We start from the raw sequence: 22777 nt of genomic DNA, 5'->3' as shown, positions 1-22777 counted from the left end.
TAGTCACAAAATTATTTCTGTTTGGAAGGCATTTAAGAAAAATAGTCCCACTCTATTTGTTAAGATAATCACCTAGCATCATTATTTTTTTCCAAGGTCATAGTTATTATAACTCAAATTTATTCCAGCATAAACCGTGATCTTGATCTACATTTCTTACAACTTGTTAATATGGTGGAACATGTCAGTGAAATTCATGAGGAATTTAACATCATTACAATTAGTGTAGAAGTTCTTCAATACTTGGAGCGGAAAAAAAAATCCACTATAATGAGTTCTCTAAGAGCAATCTCTATATCAAAAACAGAAGCACCCTGGGGAGCTGCTCTTGTTAGATTTCATCTAAGGAGGAATACATAACAACTCGAAAGCTCAGGTCAATTACACTGGGATAAATTTTCATTAGGAACTTGATCTAGAGAAGAGGAATGTGAGTGGCTTATATCTGAGAGAAAGAAGGTCTACTAATATGTTCAGAATCCCCGTATGCAGGGAAAATAAATCTTTCTCATCTGAAATCTTGTACTCAATCATCCAAGTCCCTCTAAAGCCCTTTTCTCCATTTGCAGTTGCTTCATCAAGACTGCAGAGGTTAGACAACTCCACTGTTCGCACATACTCATGTTGACAAGCCACTCAAAGGAGGCAGCACTGACCTGCTGTGAGTAGTTTCCCTTTGGCTGACAAAAAAAAAAAAGGACAAAAAAATGGAACCTACATAGACTAATAAATATACACTATATTCTTTGGTATGCCCTAGCAGTACAGAAGTGAGATAACCCTTTTGAATTGCTTCAGGGAAAAAAGAAATCTTTGTATTGTAACACTTAGTCTAGTATTTCCTATCACCATCTGTCTGCTATGGTTTAAGGTCTGCCTGTTGGAGGCCTGTCACTCTATTATTACACATCAATGGGTTGCCACTACACTGTTTTCTACTTTTTAGTACCATTTCCTATTGATTCATTTAACATTTTATTGATAATAATTCAACACTTTAAAAAATCCTATATATTTAGGTGTATATTTTATATAAGGAAGCCAAGGTAAGCAGATAGGGATTTAAGCAAGTTAACCGAGTCAAACAGCAACAGACAGGAAAATGACTTAGAGATGGTTTCATATTAAAAAGTAGCAACTTGCCGAGGCAGGTGGATCACTTCAGGTCAGGAGTTACAGACCAGCCTGGCCAATGTGGTGAAACTTCGTCTCTACTAAAAATATAAAAAGTAGCCAGGCATTGTGGTGCACTCCCATAATCCCAGATACTTGGGAGGCTGAGGCAAGAGATTCACTTGAACCTGGGAGGCAGAAGTTGCAGTGAGCGGAGATCATGCCACTTCACTCAAGCTTGGGTGACAGAGCGAGACTCCATCTCGAAAGAAATGAAGAGTAGAAACTGCAAAAAATTTAAACCTTGATTACATTGTATCTTATCAATCTGATTTACATGTTTAAATTTACAATGTAAATTATAATTACAAATTTATATTTCCTAAAAACGAATATAAATTTTAAGTATTTGAGATTTATAGGAACAAAATAAAGTTACTTTATAAGAATGGAGGATAGGACCAGCACAAAACCTTCCTATGTAACCATAAATACCAGGCGTTTGATATTAAGGAAATACTAATTAATGAAAGCTACTTTAAAATCCATATAAAAATGAGATTTTCTTGAAAAACAGTCTTAATAGTAAAACCGTGGTTTCCTAGATTTATAAATGTCAAATGTTCATAATTTTTTTCAACCTAAAACTATGCTTTACCAAAATATTTAACCACTTTTGATGAATTAATATTTTGGAAAAATACTTTTTACGGCGATATTTAGAACAATAAGTGTGCACAGGGATAAGAGAAACCAGTTATAGGCAGAGGAATAGCTTGCCTTGTGCTGTTTTTCATTGCTTTGAACTAAAACTCCACACAATTTATTGTTGGTCTTTTGGGCTTAAGATGGGAGCAGATAAGCTGCCTTATTTGGATCACTATTTGAAGTGATAAAACAAAAAGCATCCTGATAAGATATTTAATTTCAGAATGTAGAACCCTTACATTAAAATTTTAATTATGGTATATAATTTGGCATCTAATTAGGCATGATTTAAAGTGTATAATAATTTGTCTGAATAAGAGGTCTCCCAAAATACTGTTTATAATAGATTCTACACATAGCAGCATACTTTCTTCGGGAAATGAACACTTCACTAATTTACAAATGACTATTTAATATGTTCAATAGTGCTTGCTTCTTAGCTCTTAACTGATGGGTAGAGTTCCTCTAACTATTTGCAATCTGTTTTTCGTGCATGGCATTCTAGTTCATATTTCCTAGTTTTTACCATTATCTGGGATAACAGTATTCATTTGCAATAATTCAATCTAGGACAACCATTTTTTGTTTTGGTGAAACAATAACACTTTTGTTATTAAAATAATCCAGAGCATACTGCTTGCTGTTTCTTTCATGTCAGTAATAGCAATTGTGAGGTTTTTCTAAGTATATTATGGCTGAAAAGAATCAGCAATGCCATACTACTGACACAAACCGTTTAAAATAGATGACTTAGTATCATTATGTTTTTGTAACAAATAAAGGTACTTTTTTAAGAACTCTAAAATATATGAACTAGAATATAAATCTATATTATGAAATAGGTCAGTTCAACCCAATTTATTAATTAGCAAGTTGTAAATTTTTCAGAAGGCATGCTAACATCTTGCATAACTACCTTTGTTTACATTACTGCCATACTTTCCACAAATTTGAGCAAATTCTATTATTTGTTAAGCTCCCCTGCACCAAATTGGAGAAGAGCAAATGTTAATTACATATGGCTGTTGGCTACATCCTAGATGATTTCCTTCCCATAATCTTTTAGGATAGGAGTAAGCAGGCTGCATGGAGGTACACCACAGAGAAGTAGAATGAGATTTCCCAGTCTGGGATTTTTCAGTGAACTAACGCTCTCCATTGTATATTTTAGATGGCGTCTTTTCAGTCTACTCTACCTAAAGTGCACTACCATCTAAGAAGACGAGCAGTGAAAACCTTTGTGAAATCTGAATTCTAAGGAAATAATGACGTCATGACTTATTAAAAGCTGAAAAATGTGATTTTTGGGGGGAGTCGGATATTACATTTGATTAGTTTACTACAATTGTAATAAAATGCTTAAGTCATTTGAATAATAAACATCATCTACATCATAAACTCTGTACAACAGATGCTTTTATGAAATGAAGCCAGTTGTTTTTCATGTTTTATTGTAATATACTAGGCATTTATGTATTACTGTGCATTTCTTTTTAAATGTGTAAGTCTTATGTAAATGGATATAAATATGATTTTTTAAAAAATAAAATATATGGTTCATGGAGTCTCGAGTGCAAACATTTGACAATTCCAAGTACTGTTTGTATTTTACCATTCCACCATTTTTACAGTTTTTGAATTGTTAATAGTCAAATCAATATGTTTCCTTGAAGCATGTTTCATGCTTCAACATGTTTCTCCTTCAAGTCTGTCAATACTTAAAGCTGAACAACCTGCCTCTGATCATGTGAAAAAGAATGATTTAACCTGGAACCGGAGCCAAAAATAGAGCTTTAAAGGCAATCAGGGATGTCCTATATCTTTAGAAATAGCACTGTGATGGCTTGATCTCCTTTTCAATACAAAACAAAGCCAAGCTGTTTACAAGAGTCAAAAGCAATTATTTAAAAATTTATATTAAAAAACCATAATCTTCTCTTGTTACCTGTGGACCAAGAAAAAAAAAAAAACAAACCCTTCTTTACTAAGAACCACATGTTCATGCAAATATCTTGAACTGCCAGCCAGTACTGGACAGCGAATGTCAACCACTGCGGAGTCTGAGGCTCATTTCCACTAGAGAAAACAAAACCCAATATACCTTTCCCTTTTGTCAATGTAACAGGGCATTAGCCAGACTCATGTCTAATGTTATAAGCTTTTAGCCGAGATGGCCTTGTTGTGACTTCCCTGAAGTCAGTTTTATCAGAGGAAATAATGAAAGACAGAATGATTAACATATATAGTGTATAAAAGTATAGAAGAGTAATCTCTTCCCTGTGGCTTTATTTGGTGGTGTTACTGTTGTTTATTCTTTGTTTATATGGGAGATTCAAAGTAAAGCCTATTTAATAATACCATTTATCTAACTGCTGATTTTCTGCTGCTTGATCTTATTAAGCGCAAGATCTGTCATTAGTAATTTCTTTTCTGTATTTTAATTTGTTATGTTTGCACGTACATTACATTTGTTTTGATGTCTATTTTTATTTAACAGATTCAGTCAAAAGGTAATGGTAACAGAAACCCTTTCCATTGTCAATAAAAACAAAAATACTTCCAGTTCTCTGTTTAAGCTTTGTTTTCTAGTCACATAAGGCTCGACAATTTACTTAAGCTATCAGGAAATGTGTTCTTTGGGTGACTCAAATATTTAGCTTCAAAATTGAGTCTGCCCACAAGAGGGAGATCTAAACTTGCTTATGGGAGTGACCTTAAATTTTTCTAAAAAATGTGACCTGAGTAGGAACAATGAGAAAGAGCTTTCTAAGCTCATCTAAACATGGGCACCTTGATTCACAGAAACGAAATAGAATATAGGAACTACAACATTATAATGCCATAACTAGATTTGTATCTACTATTATATACCACTCAATCACTAAAAACATACAGTGATGCAAAAGATCCAGCTATTTCCCTCAAAAAAACATAAAATATGATTTAATTTATAAGACAACTTCTACCACATTCTAAAATCCATTGAATGGATTAAGCTCAGAATCTCAACGTGTTATCTTTTGATCATCAACATTATAAATTTTCACATTTTTAATGTTCAAGACATTTCAAATACAATTTTATATAAACAAAACTGGTTTTTAAATGTAGGAGAGGTCTCATTTACATATGTTTAATATATTTTGACAAGCAAAGTAATTCAATGAATTGGAAAATACTTTACTATAACTTTTGAAAGTACTTTATATTTTCATTTTCCAATGACTTACAGGAAGAAATCCTATGAAAATACCGAACGAAGACCTCACAGAATTTATCCTAGCAAGTTTAAGTATGGCTGCATTTTTTAGTAACATTATATTGTTGTTTTTAAAGATACATTTAATTCAGAATATTTTAAGTACTATCTAGCAAAAGTGATTTATGGTTAGTAGTAAAATAGAATAATATTTTTCTCCCAAATTTTAAGCAGTCTGATGATTCAAGTGTATCTTTCTTGCCCTGTTTTTTCATCACATAAAAGTAACAACATTCTTTGACCTTGCAATTCCCCAGTCAGACACAGGAAATAGCCACTTCCCCAGTCTCAAACACTGCTTTCCATTCCCATCCAACTGGAAAATAACCCAAGTCTGCTTGCTGAGGTGTCCCTTCAGATTTGATTACCAGAAAAAAATGTGCAAGAGGAGCAAAGATGCGCCCTTTATATAATTCTGGGATCTGCCTGAGTTTAAACCTTGCAAATGAACAATGATACACATTCAGCTAAATAATTTGCCATTTCAAATTAACTGATTTTTATTTGAAAAAAATAAGGAAACATATTCTACTTCTAAGACATTAAAATGAGTTATTAATGAAGACCACAGTTATGACAATGGATAAAATGTACCAATGAAAGAGGCGATTCAAGGATCCCAACGGCTTCAAATTAGAGAGTGTCTATGTAGCTGGTTTAATTCAGGCTACTAACATAATTAAAAGGAAAAAGTAGATGAATGTATTTTTCCAGGTGTAACAATCAAGAAAGCAATTTCTAAGTAAATAGGAATTTACTCTGAGAAGCCATTTGTTTTGCAGCCTTCAGTCCAAAAAAAGTTAAGATTTTCAGAATTTTTTATATAAGTTGTAGGTCATTTTTATAACAATAAGCCTTCTATTATCTATTTATCTCTCACATACATTTCATGTACCCAGAGTATTACGTTACAACAATCTGCTCTTGATAGTAATGTTCCTGATAGATTAAAAGAGTGAGAAATACTTGAAGAACAATCAAAGATACAATGAGCATGGTATACTTTTGGGTTAAAATGTATTCTTTGATAACTGATGTCCTATAGATCCCTAAATAAATCAAATATTTCATTTCCTACATCTGTCTACTCTAGTTAACTGGCCCATTCCTACAAGCTTAACCAAAACTCACTTTACAATCATGTTTTAAAAATTAAGAGATTTTTAGAAGTTAAATGGAAAGATGCTTTTGGACATTACAATTTTTTAATGACTTACTATTTTAAAATTAGAGATATCACAGAAAAATCAGGATTCTTTGTTTTCTCTTTAAAAAACAGAGGCTCTTGCAGCAGGAGACCTGTCTCCTTTTTGGGCCGTGTTCTGCTGGGTCCACTGCTCCTTGAGGTGGAGCAGGTGATCTGCAGTCTTCACCATTTTCTACTGTCCTTTGTCCCTCAAACCTAGTGGCTTAAATTCACTTCAAAATCATCTAGACATTACACTACCTGCCTCGAAACCTTCTTGGTCTTTAACCTAATGTAAAAACCTTGATGTTTCTTTCTTAAGAGTTTCCTTGCCATCCTACCCCATGTGTACATCGATTCCTTGTTTCCACAGGAATCTGGAATCGTTTGCATATACACAGTTAACTAAGAACCTGAGACATGAGGAGGGGCCCCCAGGAGCTCTCATCTCCATGAAGAGATTGAGAGACTGGACTAAATGATCTCTTGATTCTCTGCCAGGCATGTGTTTTTTTGTTATTGTTGTTGTTGTTGTTTTGAGATGGAGTTTCACTCCGTCACCCAGGCTGGAGTGCAGTGGTGGAACTTGGCTCACCGCAACCTCCGCCTCTTGAGTTCAGGTGATTCTCCTTGCCTCAGCCTCCTGCCACCACACCTGGCTAATTTTTGTATTTTCAGTAGTTACAGGGTTTCACCATGTTGGCCAGGCTGGTCTCAAACTGCTGACCTCAAATGATCCGCCTGCCTCAGCCTCCCAAAGTCCTGGGATTGCAAGCTGAACCACCGTGCCAGGTCAGACATGTGGTTTTCCTTGCCTAAGAAACAAAAGACCTGAAGGTATAGCCATAACCCTGGTGTTCTGCTTTCCCTCAGAAAATGTGTAGAAAGAAAAGTCCTCCTACCTAGATAATAATTTCATCTGTCTAGATGATTACCTAAACTTCCCATTTCATCGATTTTATTTAAAACAATGTGAGCATCTAAAGAATACTAGAAAATTTCTAAAATTCCTACTAGAAAAATTTTAATTATTTTCTGACTTCAAATCAAGTTTTAGACTATGGATCAAAACTACATATTCTTGGTTTTGGGAAGTGTCTCTATATTAGTGTTACTTTCAATTAAAGTGTTTTTCTTGGGAGGTACAATTTTAAAAATAATACACTAGATACATTTTTCCTAAAGCAGTAGATGACATATAATGAGCCATGTTATAGATAACTAATAACAATGCTAACAGGGTCAAATCAAACAAAAGGCACAGGTCTTTCACAAGTTTTCATTAGATTTGTTTAGGCCAAGTTTTACAATTCACATTTCAGTTTGCAGTAATTTCTACTGAAATATTTATTTCTGAGAAACAACTCAAATAATTTAATTTCAATTAAGAAATTAAATCAACTCAAAATAGGAATAAAACAAACTCATTATGTTTGTTTCAGCATTTCTTCTACATGGCCAAAAATGCTGGGGTCTTCGATTGTAGAAGTTATCTGGAAAAAAAAATTAGGGTCAGGTGAATACTCTTCCTTGAATTTCTTCTACTCTTTCTATAATTAAAGAATTATATGCAATGTGGTTTTCCCCATTGTCTTGTAATATGCATATGGAAAATTTTAAAACAGGGAACTCTGAACCTAATATATTAATACTCATCTATAGCTTTCCAGAGTAAAAGAATAAACAATTCAGTTAGCAAAACTACTGGACCTAGATGGTATTTTTTCTAGAGTTGGAGTCATCTTCTATATATTTCTACAGAAACAATTTTTCTTTTTTGCCATGTGTTCACGTAACTACTCCTTACTGTTGCATTGCCTTTTATTATCTTAATGATAAAAATAGATATATCTTTTCACCCATAATGTACACATGAATTAAAAGAAAACGTATGATTGAATCGACCTAAGATTTCCTAAAACAATTACAAAATTAGCATTTATCAATTAGAGCATTTTAAACATCTACTGCTGCCAGCCTCAATAGTTTTGCTTTCTCATTCACTAATTGCCATTAATTACTATAATAAGGAAAGTGTACCTTTTAATTCAATAGGATTGAGTTTCCAAAAATGTGTTTGAATTTAACTGACAATTACTAAGAGAAAAAATATTTTGGCAGGCAGTAGTGGCTCAGGTCTGTAATCCCAGCACTTTGGGAGGTTGAGACAATCAAACCACTTGAGCAGGAGTTCAAGACCACCCTGGGCAACAGAGTGAGAATACTACCTCTACAAATACAAAATAAAAAAAAATTAGCCGGGCACTGTTGCATGCACCTGTAGTCCCAACTACTCCCGAGGCTGACGTGAGAGGATCTCTTTAGACCAGAACTTTGAGGGTGTAGTGAGCTATGAGTGTGCCACTGCCCTACAGCCTGCGCAATAAAGCAAGACTCTATCTCTAAATGAAAATAAATAAAAAAAAATTTTCACATATTGGTTCTTATCATCAAAACATGTGTTCTTAATTAGTCAAGTTTCTTTCCAAAACCCTCATTCCTACAGAAGGAATGGCTATATAATATCTCCCTTACCATTAAAAAATAGTACTATTATGTGTTTTCTAGGGATTGCAATTCATATTTGAGAACCATTTTTAAGAGCTTTGCTAATGCCAAATAAATGAAGAAAAATATTGTAGAACCCAGGATTAAATATCTTTGATAATTTACCTTGTAGGGCTTGCCATTGACAATGGCAGATAAAGCTGATCGGGGGATCTTGCCAGATCTGGTTTTGGGTAGCTGTTTGACAAACACTGCATTTCGAAAAGCAGCCACAGGGCCAATGTTTTGTCTCACATGTTTCACAATTTCTTCTAAAACTTGTTCCTCTGTTGCATTTATATCTAGAAAGAAAGTTCAGATGGTAAGCACTGAATTAACCTTAGTTAATTATTCAGGTCCCAAGCAATCAGAGAGAACAAAGATCTCTCACCTTTTCTCAATACACAGAGTGCTAAGGGGACATGACCTTTTAAGGGATCTTCCTTGCCAACAACAGCACAGTCTGCCACGGTACCATGGGAAAGGATTGACTGTAGTAAGGAAAGACATTCATTTAGAATATACATATTTACCATATATATATATATACATTCAACATTTAGATATAGATACAGATATAGATATACAAACACATATAATTTCAGTTGGGGAAAAAAGTACATGGAAGAGAAGCCAAAAATCCATGGCTGCCTATTGAAAATTCATAAGTAATTTACATCTTTACTACTGAAGTGAATGCTTAGAATCCCCATGGTAGTCACTAAAGGTTGACAGTAATTAAGATAAATTGCTCAGCTTACCCGGAAAGTAAGGAAATGGTTTCTTGGTCTCAATTGTTTATTAATGAAGTCAGAGAAAATGTGTAGTGGATACCACATGTAAACAAGTCTCTGCAAACAGGCAGACCCACGGCGATTTAGTCTTAACTCTGGCTGCCATAAGCATACCTTCCAGAGGAATCCAAGGCTGCCCTATGGCTAAATAATAACTTTATTTCTGAGTCTGTTAGTGAACAATGAAATTCCTTTAGTGGCCACCCATCCAGAGATGATTTTCCAGGACTTGCAAGAGACTGGATATGGAGAGAGGCCCTGACATCAGATAATCCCCACTGTTGAGGAACTATATTCATATTGCTCGCCTTAAGTTCACAAAGCTGGTATCTATCTGAAATCACAAAAACTCATAGAGTTGAGTAGCCACATGAAATACAGATGCTCAGTGTTTTTTATGTGTGTGTGTGTATATATATACATGTATATATATAGTGACAGGACTTTTAAAATGCATACTCAAATGTTCTTTTCTGAAAGATTAATAGTTATTTTGGTGACTCCAAAGCTCTAATAGCTAGAGAAAACATTGAGCAAACTTTTAGCCAACAGCACATCTGGCAGTCCTTATTCTTTCTTCTATTCATTCATTCAGTGAATATTTGGTAAATGCCTCCTGTGTTGCAACCATTCACTGGGTTCAGGGGTGATAAAAAATAGTCAGCATATTGCTTCAAGATGCTTACAGTCTAGTAGTGGAGACAGATATTAATAAATAATTATGAACATCTACTCTCAATACAAAAGTGATAAGGACTCTGGGGAATATTTTTTTTTATATGAAAGATACAGCAAAAGCAACCAATTTGGCAGAAAGATATGGGCCTCAAAATTTTTTTCTTCAGGAAATAACAATAAGCAGATCTGAAGGATGAGTAGATATTTATTAGGCAAGGAGACGGGGATGGGGCAAAAACCCTGAGGAAGGACTTCACAGGTACCATTCATATCTCAAAGAGACCAGTGTGGCTGGAAAGCAGAGAACAAAGAGTGAGAATGGAGAAGATGGAGCTACACAGGTGGATAGGTATTGTGCTAGGAACTTCCAGCTCATTTTAGCAGCCCTGGGAAGGCTATAAAGCATTTTCAGTAGTTGAGAAGGAATGCAAAATCAGAATAGATTTAATATTGAGGTTTTATGTTTGTTTGTATGTTTGTTTGTTTGAGGCAAGATCTCACTCTGTCACCCAGGCTGGAGTGTGCCAGCATGATCATAGATCACCGCAGCCTCAACCTCCAAGGCTCAGGTGATCCTCCCACCTCAGCCTCCTGAGTAGCTGGTTCTGCAGGTGCACACCACCATGTCTGGCTAATTTTTTGTACTATTTTTTTGTAGAGATGGGGTTTCGCCATGTTCCCTAGACTTGTCTCAAACTCCCAGGTGCAAGCAATCTACCTGTTTCGGCCTCCCAAAGTGCTAGGATTACAGGCATGAGCTACTTTATTTTTTTAAAGTAGTTTTAGATTCATAGTAATATCAAGTAAGAAAGTAGGATTCTCATATACATCTTACCACTACATATACACAGCCTCCCCCATTATCAAAATTTGGTACCAGAGCGATACATTTGTTGTAACTGATGAACCAAAACTGGCACACCATTATCATCCTAGTTCATAGTTTGCATTACTACATTATGGTCTACTCTTGTACATGTCTGAGTGTTGTCAAATGTGTAAGACAGGTATCCACCTTTATAGTATCACGCAGAACAGTTTTACTGACCTAAATACTCCCTGTGCTCTGCTCATTCATCCCCTCCCTTTTCCCTACCTGTTGGCAACAACTGAACTTTATATTGTCTTCAAGGTCCTTTTCCAGAATGTCATATAATTGGAATCATTCAGTATGTAGCCTTTTCAGATTAGCTTCTTTCACTTCAGAGTGGATTTTGAAAAGCACAAACTTATTTTAGTTTCATCATGGAAAATAAATAAAGAATTGTTGAGAGTGGGTGTCACTGTTTATACAGGAAAACCACCTGAAAGGATACCGCAGTAGGCTAAGGTCATGATAGTAATAATAAAGACTAGAATTTCTTTAGCGGTAAAATGGACAAAATTTGATGATACATTGAATATGGGGCATGAATAAGAGAGATGGATTAAGGATGATTCTATGGTTTTTGACTTGAGCATCTGATTGGATGGTGGCATCATTTTTAAGCCAGAAATTGCTAATGAGGATAAGACTTGAGAGGAAATATCACATATTCAGTCTTGGAGTTGTTTCATTGAGGTGCAGTTGAGACATCTAAGTAGAGGCAGTTGTACACCAGAATCTGAGGAGAGGCTTAATCTGCAGATACACATTGGGATGTCATTAATGTACAGATGCTAATGGAAGCTATAGACTTTGATGAGCCTATTTCAGGAGAAAGTAAGAAGAAGAAAAGAGTAAAGACCTTAAGGAACTCCAACATGTAATGTGGGCACCTGAAAAAGGAGAAGCTAGAAAACTAAACAAACAAACAAACAACAACAACAACAAAAAAAGAACCCAGCCAGAGAGGTAGAAAAATAACTCAGCACGATCTGGTATGTGCCATTTTCAAGTCCCAAACTTTCCATGAATATTTTTTTTTTCTAATTAGGCCAAATTGAAAGTAAGTTTTCTCTTCTCTGAAATTCTGGAAGACTTGATGACCTGCTAGGATGATTGGTACAAAGCCAGTGCAATATCTTACTTTGGACTCAATATTGCTTCTATACCATATTGTAAGCATACCATTTGAAGAATTGGCTTGTAAGGATTTTCATCCACATACCTTCTGATTCATGCAGTGCTGAGGGTAGTACATGTTAAATAAATGATTTTTGTAGATATGCTTTGTTAGCTTTTGCAGGATTTGCTCAGGCAAAAATGTTCACACCCTTTCCATTAGTTGAACCTAACTAAAAAGCTTCTGCTAAATACATACTACACGACTACACAACACCATATTCTCCCACTGCTTCTATATGTATAAACTCTTAAAATGCTCCCAACAGCTCATTAATTAGTCTTTTTTACTCTTAAGACCCATGTGGTGAGATCAGAAAGACAACTTTTACTGCCAGATATTTATTTTAGTACTTACTGTAGTCAGTCATTAGTCATGCAAAATAACACTTTGCTGTACCAGATAGGATATAGACTTGGAAGGTTAGATCCTACAAATTCTGACTGGGTGTTCCCTTAATGAGTAAAGAACATCTCTTTTTCCTGGCTAACCAGAGGTTTAATCGTCAAAAATTATTAGTGTTTATTGGTGCCATGACTCTCTGTACTGGAGTTCCTAAAATGCCAAGGTATCTGTTCAAATCACTGTTAAAAAATAAATCACCCACATATTTTGTCACCTAACCAATATGACTAGAATTTTAACTAAATTTAATGTTAAAACATCTAGTTTGCCACTCTTTGACTTTGTTATTTTAAATGTTACTAAGATTTTGTCCTTAGTCTTAGTGCTTTTAGAAGTGGATGGGAAAATGTTGATTGTTTTCTATAAAAGCAAGGAACATTTTAAAATCAGAAGAAATATACAACAAAATGTCTTGTAGTATAATGTTAGAGTTTCCCATTTTTGCCTGCTGCAGATAAATTCTTAAAAATTGTGAGAAGCAAAATCATTTTCAAGAATTATGTGTCATATCTAAGTGACATCAAATATTATTCATCTATCAGTTTTTAAAGTGCCATAAAGGAAGGGTGGCAGCTTTTTATGTTGGCCGCACAAATAACATTTGCATGCCAAGTGATGATTTCAACAACTGAAGCATTAAAAGCGAAAGCGTCAAAATATGTCTTGGCAACATTCAAGGGACAGAAGCCAACCAAATGTCCTATGGGGGTAAAAATATCAAAAGCCACATTAATGCATTCCCTCCAAATAAAATCTATGAAGCATCTGTGATTAACTGACATTTAAGTACCTAAAGATGTTATGGAACTTAAAAGGCAATAGTCTCACCACAAGTGAGTATATAAATGTTACGGGATTAGCACTAGCAACTTCCTGTCATCTGTTGTTTCTTAGGTATTGCCAATTTTGCATAGATTTTAATGAATTTAAAATATTTTTGGGCTTCACTGGGCTGACCTACGCAGGTTTCTCAATTATATTTTTAAGAATCTTAATTTAAAAAATCATTTCAAATCAAACACCCTCATAAGATGGGAGGAGCCAGTTTGCAGTGCGATATCGTCTATGCAATGGTTTGAAGAAGAGGGATTTTAAAAAATTTCCTCTGACATTGGAGTAATCTAGGAAACTTGTCAGAGAGATTCCAGATACTCATCAATATTCATAGGAGTACCCAGGAAATATTCAGCAATGTTGTAACTACTTAAATCCAATAGTCATTTAACGCTTGATAGAATTGAAATGGCAAGGCATCTTAGTTGGATATACTGTCACTTTACGGAAATATATTCAATGTTGAAGAATCATTCCTAAAATAGCAAACAAAATAGCTAACTTGGAAAACAAACAGTGACACTTTGGTTAGAACAACCTCAAAAAGGCAATGGCATGTGAACAGTGTCCTAGGTAGGCTTTAAAGGCAGTATGTTAACACCAGATTTCCAAGTTCCCACAAATATTAGTGGGATTATTTAACAAACCTAAACTTAAGCTACAAGTGAGAGTGAAATTAGAGAGCCCAATTTATTTCCTGTACATTTCTTTGTATGAAAAAGCCTGTAGACTTCTTCACAAGAAAAGCCACAGCAGTCAAAGAGAACTGAGCAAGAACAATCATATTAGCTCCTGAAAATTTTAGCTTACAAGTCCAGAACTAGCAGATTTTAGACATAATTTTTCTATGAACTCTTTAACTTCCACCAAAGTTTCCTAAATGTCTAGCATGATGCTGGACTTTCAAAAATTTATCAACTCTTAAAATAGACTTGATTATTACTTAATAGTTAAAGAAGGTCCTCATTTTTACTTGGATCTGCAAGGATACTGTCCTCTTAAATTGATAAAAACCTATGCCAGAGCTCCATTTTCTTACGACGAGAACAGAAAAGAACATAGAGTTTCCTGAAATATTTTTGATGTAATAATTTTAATAGAATATCTGCTTGATTTAGGTAATATACATTTTATGGTTTTGTTGTAGTTGAAATTCTTTTTCTAAAAATACTATTGGTACAAATATTTGTACATATTTATAGGGTATATGTGATATTTTGTTACATGCATAGAGTGTGTAATGATAAATTTAGGGTATTTAAGGTATCCATCACTTCGAGTATTTATCATTTCTATGTGTTGAAAAAGTTTCAAGTGCTAATTTCTAGTTATTTTGAACTATACATTGTTATTAATTATAGACACTCTACTTTGCTATTGAATATTAGAACTCATTCCTTCTATCTAACTGTATATTTGTACCCATTAACCAATCTCTTTTCATGTGCTTCCACCACTTGACACACACATACCCTTCTCAGCCTCTGGTATCATTCTACTCTCTGTTTCTGTAAGATCAACTATTCCAGATCCCATATATGAATGAAGATAGATATTATCTTTCTGTGCCTGGCTCCTTTCACTTAATGTAATGAAATCCAGTTCCATCCAAATAGCTGCGAATGGCAGGATTTTATTATTTTTTATGACCACGTATTGTTCTATTGTGCACATTTACCATATTTTCTTTCTTCATTCATCTGTTGATGATCACTTAGGTTGATCTATATCTTTGCTACTTGAGCAGTGCTGCAATAAACGTGGGGGTAAATGTAGCCCTTTGACATACTAATTTCTTTTCCTATGGATAACTACCCAATAGTGGGATTGCAAGATCTTATGGTAGTTCTACTGTTAGTTTTTTGAAAAATCTCCATACTATTTTCCATAACGGCTGTACTAATTTGCATTCCTACTAACCGAGTATGAGTTCCCTTTTCTCTACATCCTTGCATGAATGACTTTCTAACAACAACTTACACACTTTTTTTTGTCTTTCTAATAATTACTCATAAAACGTCTACTTAGGGAAACTGGAAAAGTGCAGATAATTTCACTGTACATAAAAACAATATTCAGTCTATTTTTTTCTACAAATAAAACTTTCAATGGATTAAGACCCTCAATTCCTATTCCAAAAAGTTAAAATGGAATATGGTATTCACCATTGGGAACCCTTGACAAGTAGTTAAATAGTATGGTTTGGACACTTTAGTAAGATCTGGATATATCATCAAACTTTTCAGAAAGAAATAATCAATTTGCTAAGCAATTTTGCTAGGAGCTAGTAAAAAGTCAGTACAAAGTATCAGTTCACAATTCTCTAAGAGATTTCAAAGACAAAGACAGATCTGATTTAAATTGAAATATACTTTTCTTATTAAATATAAATATTTAATAAACACTTAGGCATTTAATTCATATGTAGAGAGAAGTTAACTTAAAGATTTAAGGTCTGAATGGTTTCCTGTTATGCACCCTAAATACTCCAAGACCCAGTGACAAAATTTCTGTTAGATGCCAATAATTCTAGCATGTTTTTCTCTTTTTCTATTTTAACTGCCTATTTTCTGCCTATCTCATTCTGCTGTTACATACAGTGAGAAGGATTTCAGTAGAAGCATTAAAGCGCAACATATATTTGAATAGGTTAACACTCCTCTTTTCATTCTAAAAATTAAAAAAAGACTAAGGTTTTTGGCTAATAATAAGAACTATGTGTACATAGTTTTCATATTTTGATTGACTGAGTCTGCCAGAAATGCAGGTGAATATTGGAAGTAATCTCTTAAAAGGAAGAAATTAATATTTCATGCAACCAGAGCCATCTTTTGCCAACACACCAAAAGACATGAAGCAAAATTTTCAATTTCAGGTTATCACAAAATTCAGAGTCGTTTAAAAACAAGATAACATTATAATAGCACACAAAGCTCAAATGTTCTAAAATATTTTATAAAGTTCCTTCCTTTTACTCAAAAAAATCACATTTAAGAAACACATGCCAACATAACAAGAAGTATTAAGCCATTAAGTTTGAACAGAAGATAGGTACTAACTTTTTTAATTTTTAATTTTTTTAACTTTTATTTTAGATTCAGGGATACATAAGCAGATTTGCTATATAAATAAACTCATGTCACAGGGGTCTGTTGCACAGATTATTTCATCACCCAGGTACTAAGCCTAGTACCCAATAGTTGTTCTTTTTTTTTTTTTTTTTTTCCTGATCCTCTTTCAATTAGAGAAAGAGGAAATAAACCTTTGATCTGCATACTCTGATCACAGTGAATTGTTAATCATGTTACTTTAAACATTTTCTTTCATTCAAATTGTAGTTTGTTTGCTCCACTCAGTTTAAAAACTATTCTGGGATTTCCTTCTAGAAAAAAAAAAAAAAATGAAGTAACATCTCTTCCACAATAACAATGAAAAACTCTGGGCTAAAATATATACTAGAAGACTCATTCAGAACATCAGAACTTGAAATACAACTTGGCAATAAGTTCACTGTCATTTGGGAGTTTGGGGATTTTGTTATTTTTGTTTATTTGTTTGCTTTACTTTCTGTATAATCTGGCCCCAGGGCTAAAGCAGCTCAACATGTGTAACTGACAACGAATACAGACAGAAAAGGCCCTAAGAGCCTGCTGTGTCTGGTCAGAGGCCCAGGAAAAGGAGTAGGGGAGACATGAAACAGGTTTCGTCCTCCCTACTTTAGATGAGTGCCGACAAAGAAGCAGGGCCCACCCTCTCTTTACAGAGCTGTAGCAAATTTGTTACCTCTCCACACCTTACACCAAGTAAATGTCAGCGACGAAGGTGTGCCCCTTCCCTTCTCCACACTAGCTGTACAACAGCTCCTGCAGGAGGGAGCCCTGGGTACTCTCCCACCCTAAACCAAGAGAACCCAGGAAGGATCAGTGCCGCTTGCTCTCTGCAGCTGCAGCCATGCCGTTCCTCAGAGTGGCTCACTGTTGACTTACCCTGCCATGTGCTAGGCAACTGCCAGGAAAGAGACAAAACTGCCTCCTCTCCCCAGAGACACTGTTCCTGTAGACATTGCAGGAATAATCCTGGTAACTGTGGGCACACAGAGCCCTGACTCACTACCCATAAGAACAGCAAATGAGAGTTTTGTGAACCAAAGAGGGAAAAGGGATCTCTGGTTTTGGTACTACATGAAAGAAGCTTAGAATTCACCACCCCATTCTAACAAGTAGAAAGTTAAACAAACTGAAAAAAAAAAAATTCTTAGATTTGTCAGAGGGGAAGTTCACAGGGAAAACCACTGCCCCCAAAACTGTAGAGACAGACAATTAATAGAGAAAAACACAATTTACTGGAGCAGAAACCTCTACAGGAACAAGTGCCAAGGTTGGAAAACCCGAGCTTTATGACAAAACACTGTGTTCCTCTTTCCAGGGCCTACCCTTAAAAGAAACTATTCTGTAACAGAACCTAACTGCTGGAGTTTTCTCAGAGCCTAACTGACATAGGAGAAAGTAAATATCCAATTTCAGTCCCCTTTATTCATCCTATTTTAAGAGGGGAAAAATCTACAAAGAACTTATGAAGTTCACAGTCTAAGGATACACATTCATGAAACAACTAAGATTTAATCATAGGACTACAGAACACTTATTTTCCCCCTCATCTTACCAATATACCAGTAAAGGCCTACTTACTGAAGTTCTTTTTACACAGTACATCTCGTCAGTATTTCAACAAACCATTACAAGGCATACTAAAAGGCAAAATAAATAAATAACAGCAAACCACACAAATACACACACACACAGTTTGAATAGACTGAAGAAGCATTAGAAACAGAGTTTCATAGGCAGGAATATTGGAATTATCTGAACATGATATTTTTTTAAAACTACAATTAATATGTTAAGGGCATTAGTGGAAAAAGTAGACAACTAGCAATAACAGAAGATTAATATAAGCTGAGCAGAGAGATTGAAATTCTAATAAAGAATTTTTAAAATGCTACAAAGAAATATCACTGTATCAAAAATAAAGAATGTCTTTGATGGGCTTATTTGTAAAGTAGACATGGGGGAAAGAAGAATCCTGGCACTTGGGGATATATCAATAGAATCCCACAAAACCAAAAATCAAAGAGAAAAAAGATGCAAAAGAAATCCCCAAACAGAATAAAATATCCAAGAACTTCAGAGCAAATACAAAAGCTGTAACAAACACATAATAGTGGTAATGGGAGGAGAAGAAAGAAATAGAAGCAATATACGAAGAAATAATGACTGAGAATTTCCCCCAAATTAACGGTGACACAAAATCATAGATCCAGGAATCACAGAAAACATCAAGAAAGATAAATGTAAAAAAAAAAAAAAAAAAAAAAAAATCCTACATGTAGGCATATCATATTCAAATTTCAAACAATCTAAGATAAAGAAAAAAATTCTAGAGAAAGCCAGAGTGGAGGGACAAAAACCTTACCTGTAGAGAAACAAAGATAAAAATCATATGTGATTTCTCCTTAAGAACCATGTAAACAAGCACACAGTGGAGCGAAATATTTAAAGTGTCAAGAGAGAAAAAAGCACCATTAATTCTAGAATTACAGAATTACAGATTGCTATATTGTGGAAAATTATCCTTCAAAAATTAAGGAAAACTAAATACTTCTTTAGACAAAAGAAAAAAAATTTAGGTAATATGTTGCCAGTAGACCTGCTTTGCAAGAAATGTTATTTGGAGACAAGGAAAATAATATATCAGAAACTTGTATGAATAAAAATAACAGAAGAGCATCAGAAATGAATAAACAAAAATAAAGTAAAAAATTATTTTTCTTGTTCTCAATTTACATCACAGATAAGTTTGTTCAAAATAATAATAGCAACAATGTGGGTATATGTGCATGTATATATGCTTATGTATAAGCAAGTGAATGACAGCAGTGATACAAGAGCTACAAGGGAGGAATTAGAAATATTTTGCTATTTTAAGGTATTTGCTCTGCCTGTGAAGTAACATAGTATTATTTGAGTCTGGACTTGATTAGTTGTAAATATATATTGCAAACATTAGGGCAACCACTAAAACAAGTTTAAAAAAGTATATTTAATATGTTAAAAAGGGGAGCAAAATGAAATAATATAAAATGTTCAATTATAACCACAAAATGCAGAGAAAGACAGACAGAAATAGAAACAAAGAATAAGGGCAACAAATAGAAAACAATAACAAATATGGTAAATGTTAATTCAGTTATATTAATGATCACTTAATATCTGATCTAAATATACCAATTAAAAGGCAGATCATCAGAGAGTAGATTAAAAAACAAGCCTCAATTATATGTTTTCTGAAAGAAACCCATTTTAAATATAATGACACATATAGATTAGAAGTAAAGGGATGGAGAAAGTTATACCATGCTAATTTTTATACGTAGCAGTAGTTATGTTAATTTCAAGCACAGAAGGCTTCAGAGCAAGAAAATGTATCAAGAATAAAGAGGAGCATTACATAATGATAAAGAAGTCAATAACCCAAGAAGGAATGATGATCCTAACAGCATCAAAGTATGTCAGGCAAAAACTGATAGAATTGGGAGGAGAGATAGATGAATAAACTATTATAGTTCAAGACTTCAACACCCCTGTGCTGGAAATTTACAGATCCACTGGGCACACGATCAGTAAGGACATAGTTCAGTTCAGCAGTACCATCAATCAACTGAATAAAACTGACGTCAATAGTCCACTTCATTCAACAACTAAGAATTAAGAATAAGAAAAAAAAAAAAAAGACCACGCTCAACACATCATAGACAGAACAAGTACCTTTTGATAACAAAAATTCCTAATTCCTCCCTTCTAGCCCTTGTATCACTACTGTCATTTATTTTGCTTATACATAAGCATATATATTATGTGCATATATGCACACATATTTTTGCTGTTATTAGTATGAACAAACTGTTATTTGTGAGATAAATTGAGAACAAGAACAATAAAATATTTTATTTTACTTTCTGATATGGTTTGGCTGTGTACCCATCCAAATCCCATCTTGAATTGTGGCTTCCATAATTCCCACGTGTCATAGGAGGTACCCAGTGGGAGGTAACTGAATTGTGGGGGCGAATCTTTTCTGTGTTGTTCTCATGATAGTGAATAAGTCTTACAAGATCTGATGGTTTTATAAAGGGAGTTCCCCTGCACATTCCCTCTTGCCTGCTGCCACGTAAGACATGACTTTGCTCCTCATTCTCCTTCTGCCATGATTGTGAGGATTCCCCAGCCATGTGCAATTATGAGTTAATTAAACTTCTTTCCTTTATAAATTACCCAGTCTCAAATAGGTCTTTATTAGCAGTGTGAGAACAGACTAATACACCTTCATTTATTCATTTATGATGCTCTTCTTTTACTTTTCTTTATCTAAATTTCTGATTTATATTTTTTCTTTGTCTCTGAATGAAGTTGTTGAATGAAGATTACACATTTTTTTCAAACTCAAATGGAACATTCACCAAAGCAGACTATATTTTGGACTATAAAACACACTTTAAATTTTTTAAAAGAATATAAATCATACAATGTCTGTTCTGAGGTAATAATGGAATTAAACTAGCAATCAATAACAGAAAGATAGATGTAAAATCACAAATTATTGGAGATTAAACAACACACTTCTAAATAACACATGAGTCAAAGAAGATATTTCAAGAGAAATTTAAACATATTTTAACCAAATGAAAATTAAAATATAACATCAATATTTATGGGATGCAGCAACAGTATGCTTGCAGGAAAATTTATAGCATTGAATTCACATATTTGAAAAGAAGAAAGATCTAAAATCAATTACCTAAACTTTCACCTTAGGAAACTAGAAAATGGGAGACCAAATTAAATTCAAAGTAAGCAGAAGAAAAGAAATTATAAAAATTAGAGGAGAAATAAATTAATTTGAAAATAAGAAATCAATAGAAAATACCACAAAACCAAAAGCTTTTCCTTTAGAAGATCAACAAAATCAATAAACCTCAAGCCAGGCTAAGGAAAAAAAAAAAAAAAGGAAGAGACAAATTACTAAAATCAGAAATGAAAGAGGACATATTACTATAGACCATGGACGTTAAAAAGATAATAAGGAATATTGTGAACAAGCCTATGTCCACAAATTTGATTTGATGAAATAAACTAATTTCTTGAAAGACACAATCTTCCAAAAGTCACACAGGAAGAAACTGACAATCTGAATAGGCCTATATGTATTAAAAATTAGATCAATAATTAATGATTATTAACCTTCCAAAACTGAAAGTACCAGACAAAGATAGGTTAGCTGGTGAATTCTACCAATTCATCAGTTAATTCTACCATTTAAAGAATAAATTAGACCGATTATCTACAATCTGCCCTTCCAATGACAGAAGTAATGGGAATATTTTCTAACTCAATCTATGGGACTGGAATAATGCTGGCCCCATAGAATGAGTTAGAAAATATTCCCATTGTATTAATACTAAAATAAGACCATTACAAAAAAAAAAAAAAAAAAAAAAAAAAGCTATAGACAGTGACTGTCATGAACATAGATGCCAAAATCCTCCATAAAATATTAGCAAATAGAATCCAATCATGTGTGAAAAGAATTATGTACTATGACCAAGTGGAATTTATTCCAGGTATGCAAAGTTGGTTCGAAATTCAATAATCAATGTAATCCATCGCATCAATAGGCTGAAAATTACATAATCATATCAGAAGATGCAGAAAAAATAAAACATTTGACAGAATCCAATACCCATTCATGATAAAAACATTGAGTATACTAGGAATAGAGGGGAACTTCCATAATTTGACGAATCATCTACAAAAAACCAAGAGCTTATATCATACTCAATGGTGAGAAACTGAAAACTTTCCTGCTAAGATCAGGAATAAGGCAAGGATGTCTGCTCTCACAAGTATATTTTCAACATCATACTGGCTAGTACAACAAGAAAGAAAAACATCATCATACTAGGTAGTGCAATAAGACAAAAAAGGAGTGTAAAATGTATACAGACTGAGAAAGAAGATCTCAAACTGTATTTGTTCATAAACAACATGGTCGTATATGTAGAATATCCAAATAGACAAAAGTTTTGAAAATTAAATTGACATTGAAACCACAGTCCACAGAAAGTGGGTAAAGCTATGTAATCTGATCCTAA

General features: G+C 34.0%; 2 protein-coding genes across 12 annotated transcripts in view; one reads left to right on the top strand and one right to left on the bottom strand.

Moving 5' to 3' along the window:
* Positions 1–4383, top strand: part of PPFIA2 (PTPRF interacting protein alpha 2) — a 516020-nt gene extending 511637 nt beyond the window's left edge. For 7 of the 10 annotated variants that reach the window (XM_025402781.1, XM_025402784.1, XM_025402782.1 and 4 more), the window contains 2 exons: positions 570–661; positions 2993–4383. In XM_025402781.1, the coding sequence (XP_025258566.1) occupies positions 570–628 (59 nt within the window). In that variant the 3' untranslated portion in view covers positions 629–661; positions 2993–4383. The remainder of the gene's footprint in view (positions 1–569; positions 662–2992) is intronic. The other 3 variants (XM_025402785.1, XM_025402783.1, XM_025402789.1) reach the window with 1 other exon arrangement.
* A 1450-nt stretch (positions 4384–5833) lies between these two features.
* Positions 5834–22777, bottom strand: part of ACSS3 (acyl-CoA synthetase short chain family member 3) — a 177376-nt gene continuing 160432 nt past the window's right edge. For both annotated transcript variants that reach the window (XM_025402039.1, XM_025402038.1), the window contains 3 exons: positions 9205–9304; positions 8940–9115; positions 5834–7759 (listed from right to left, as the gene is read on the bottom strand). In XM_025402039.1, the coding sequence (XP_025257824.1) occupies positions 7694–7759; positions 8940–9115; positions 9205–9304 (342 nt within the window). In that variant the 3' untranslated portion in view covers positions 5834–7693. The remainder of the gene's footprint in view (positions 7760–8939; positions 9116–9204; positions 9305–22777) is intronic.

Source organism: Theropithecus gelada, chromosome 11 (assembly GCF_003255815.1).
Source record: "Theropithecus gelada isolate Dixy chromosome 11, Tgel_1.0, whole genome shotgun sequence".
Taxonomy (NCBI): Eukaryota; Metazoa; Chordata; class Mammalia; order Primates; family Cercopithecidae; genus Theropithecus; species Theropithecus gelada.
The sequence above is the reverse complement of the archived record's forward strand: the minus strand, read 5'-3'. Positions and strand labels throughout refer to the sequence as shown.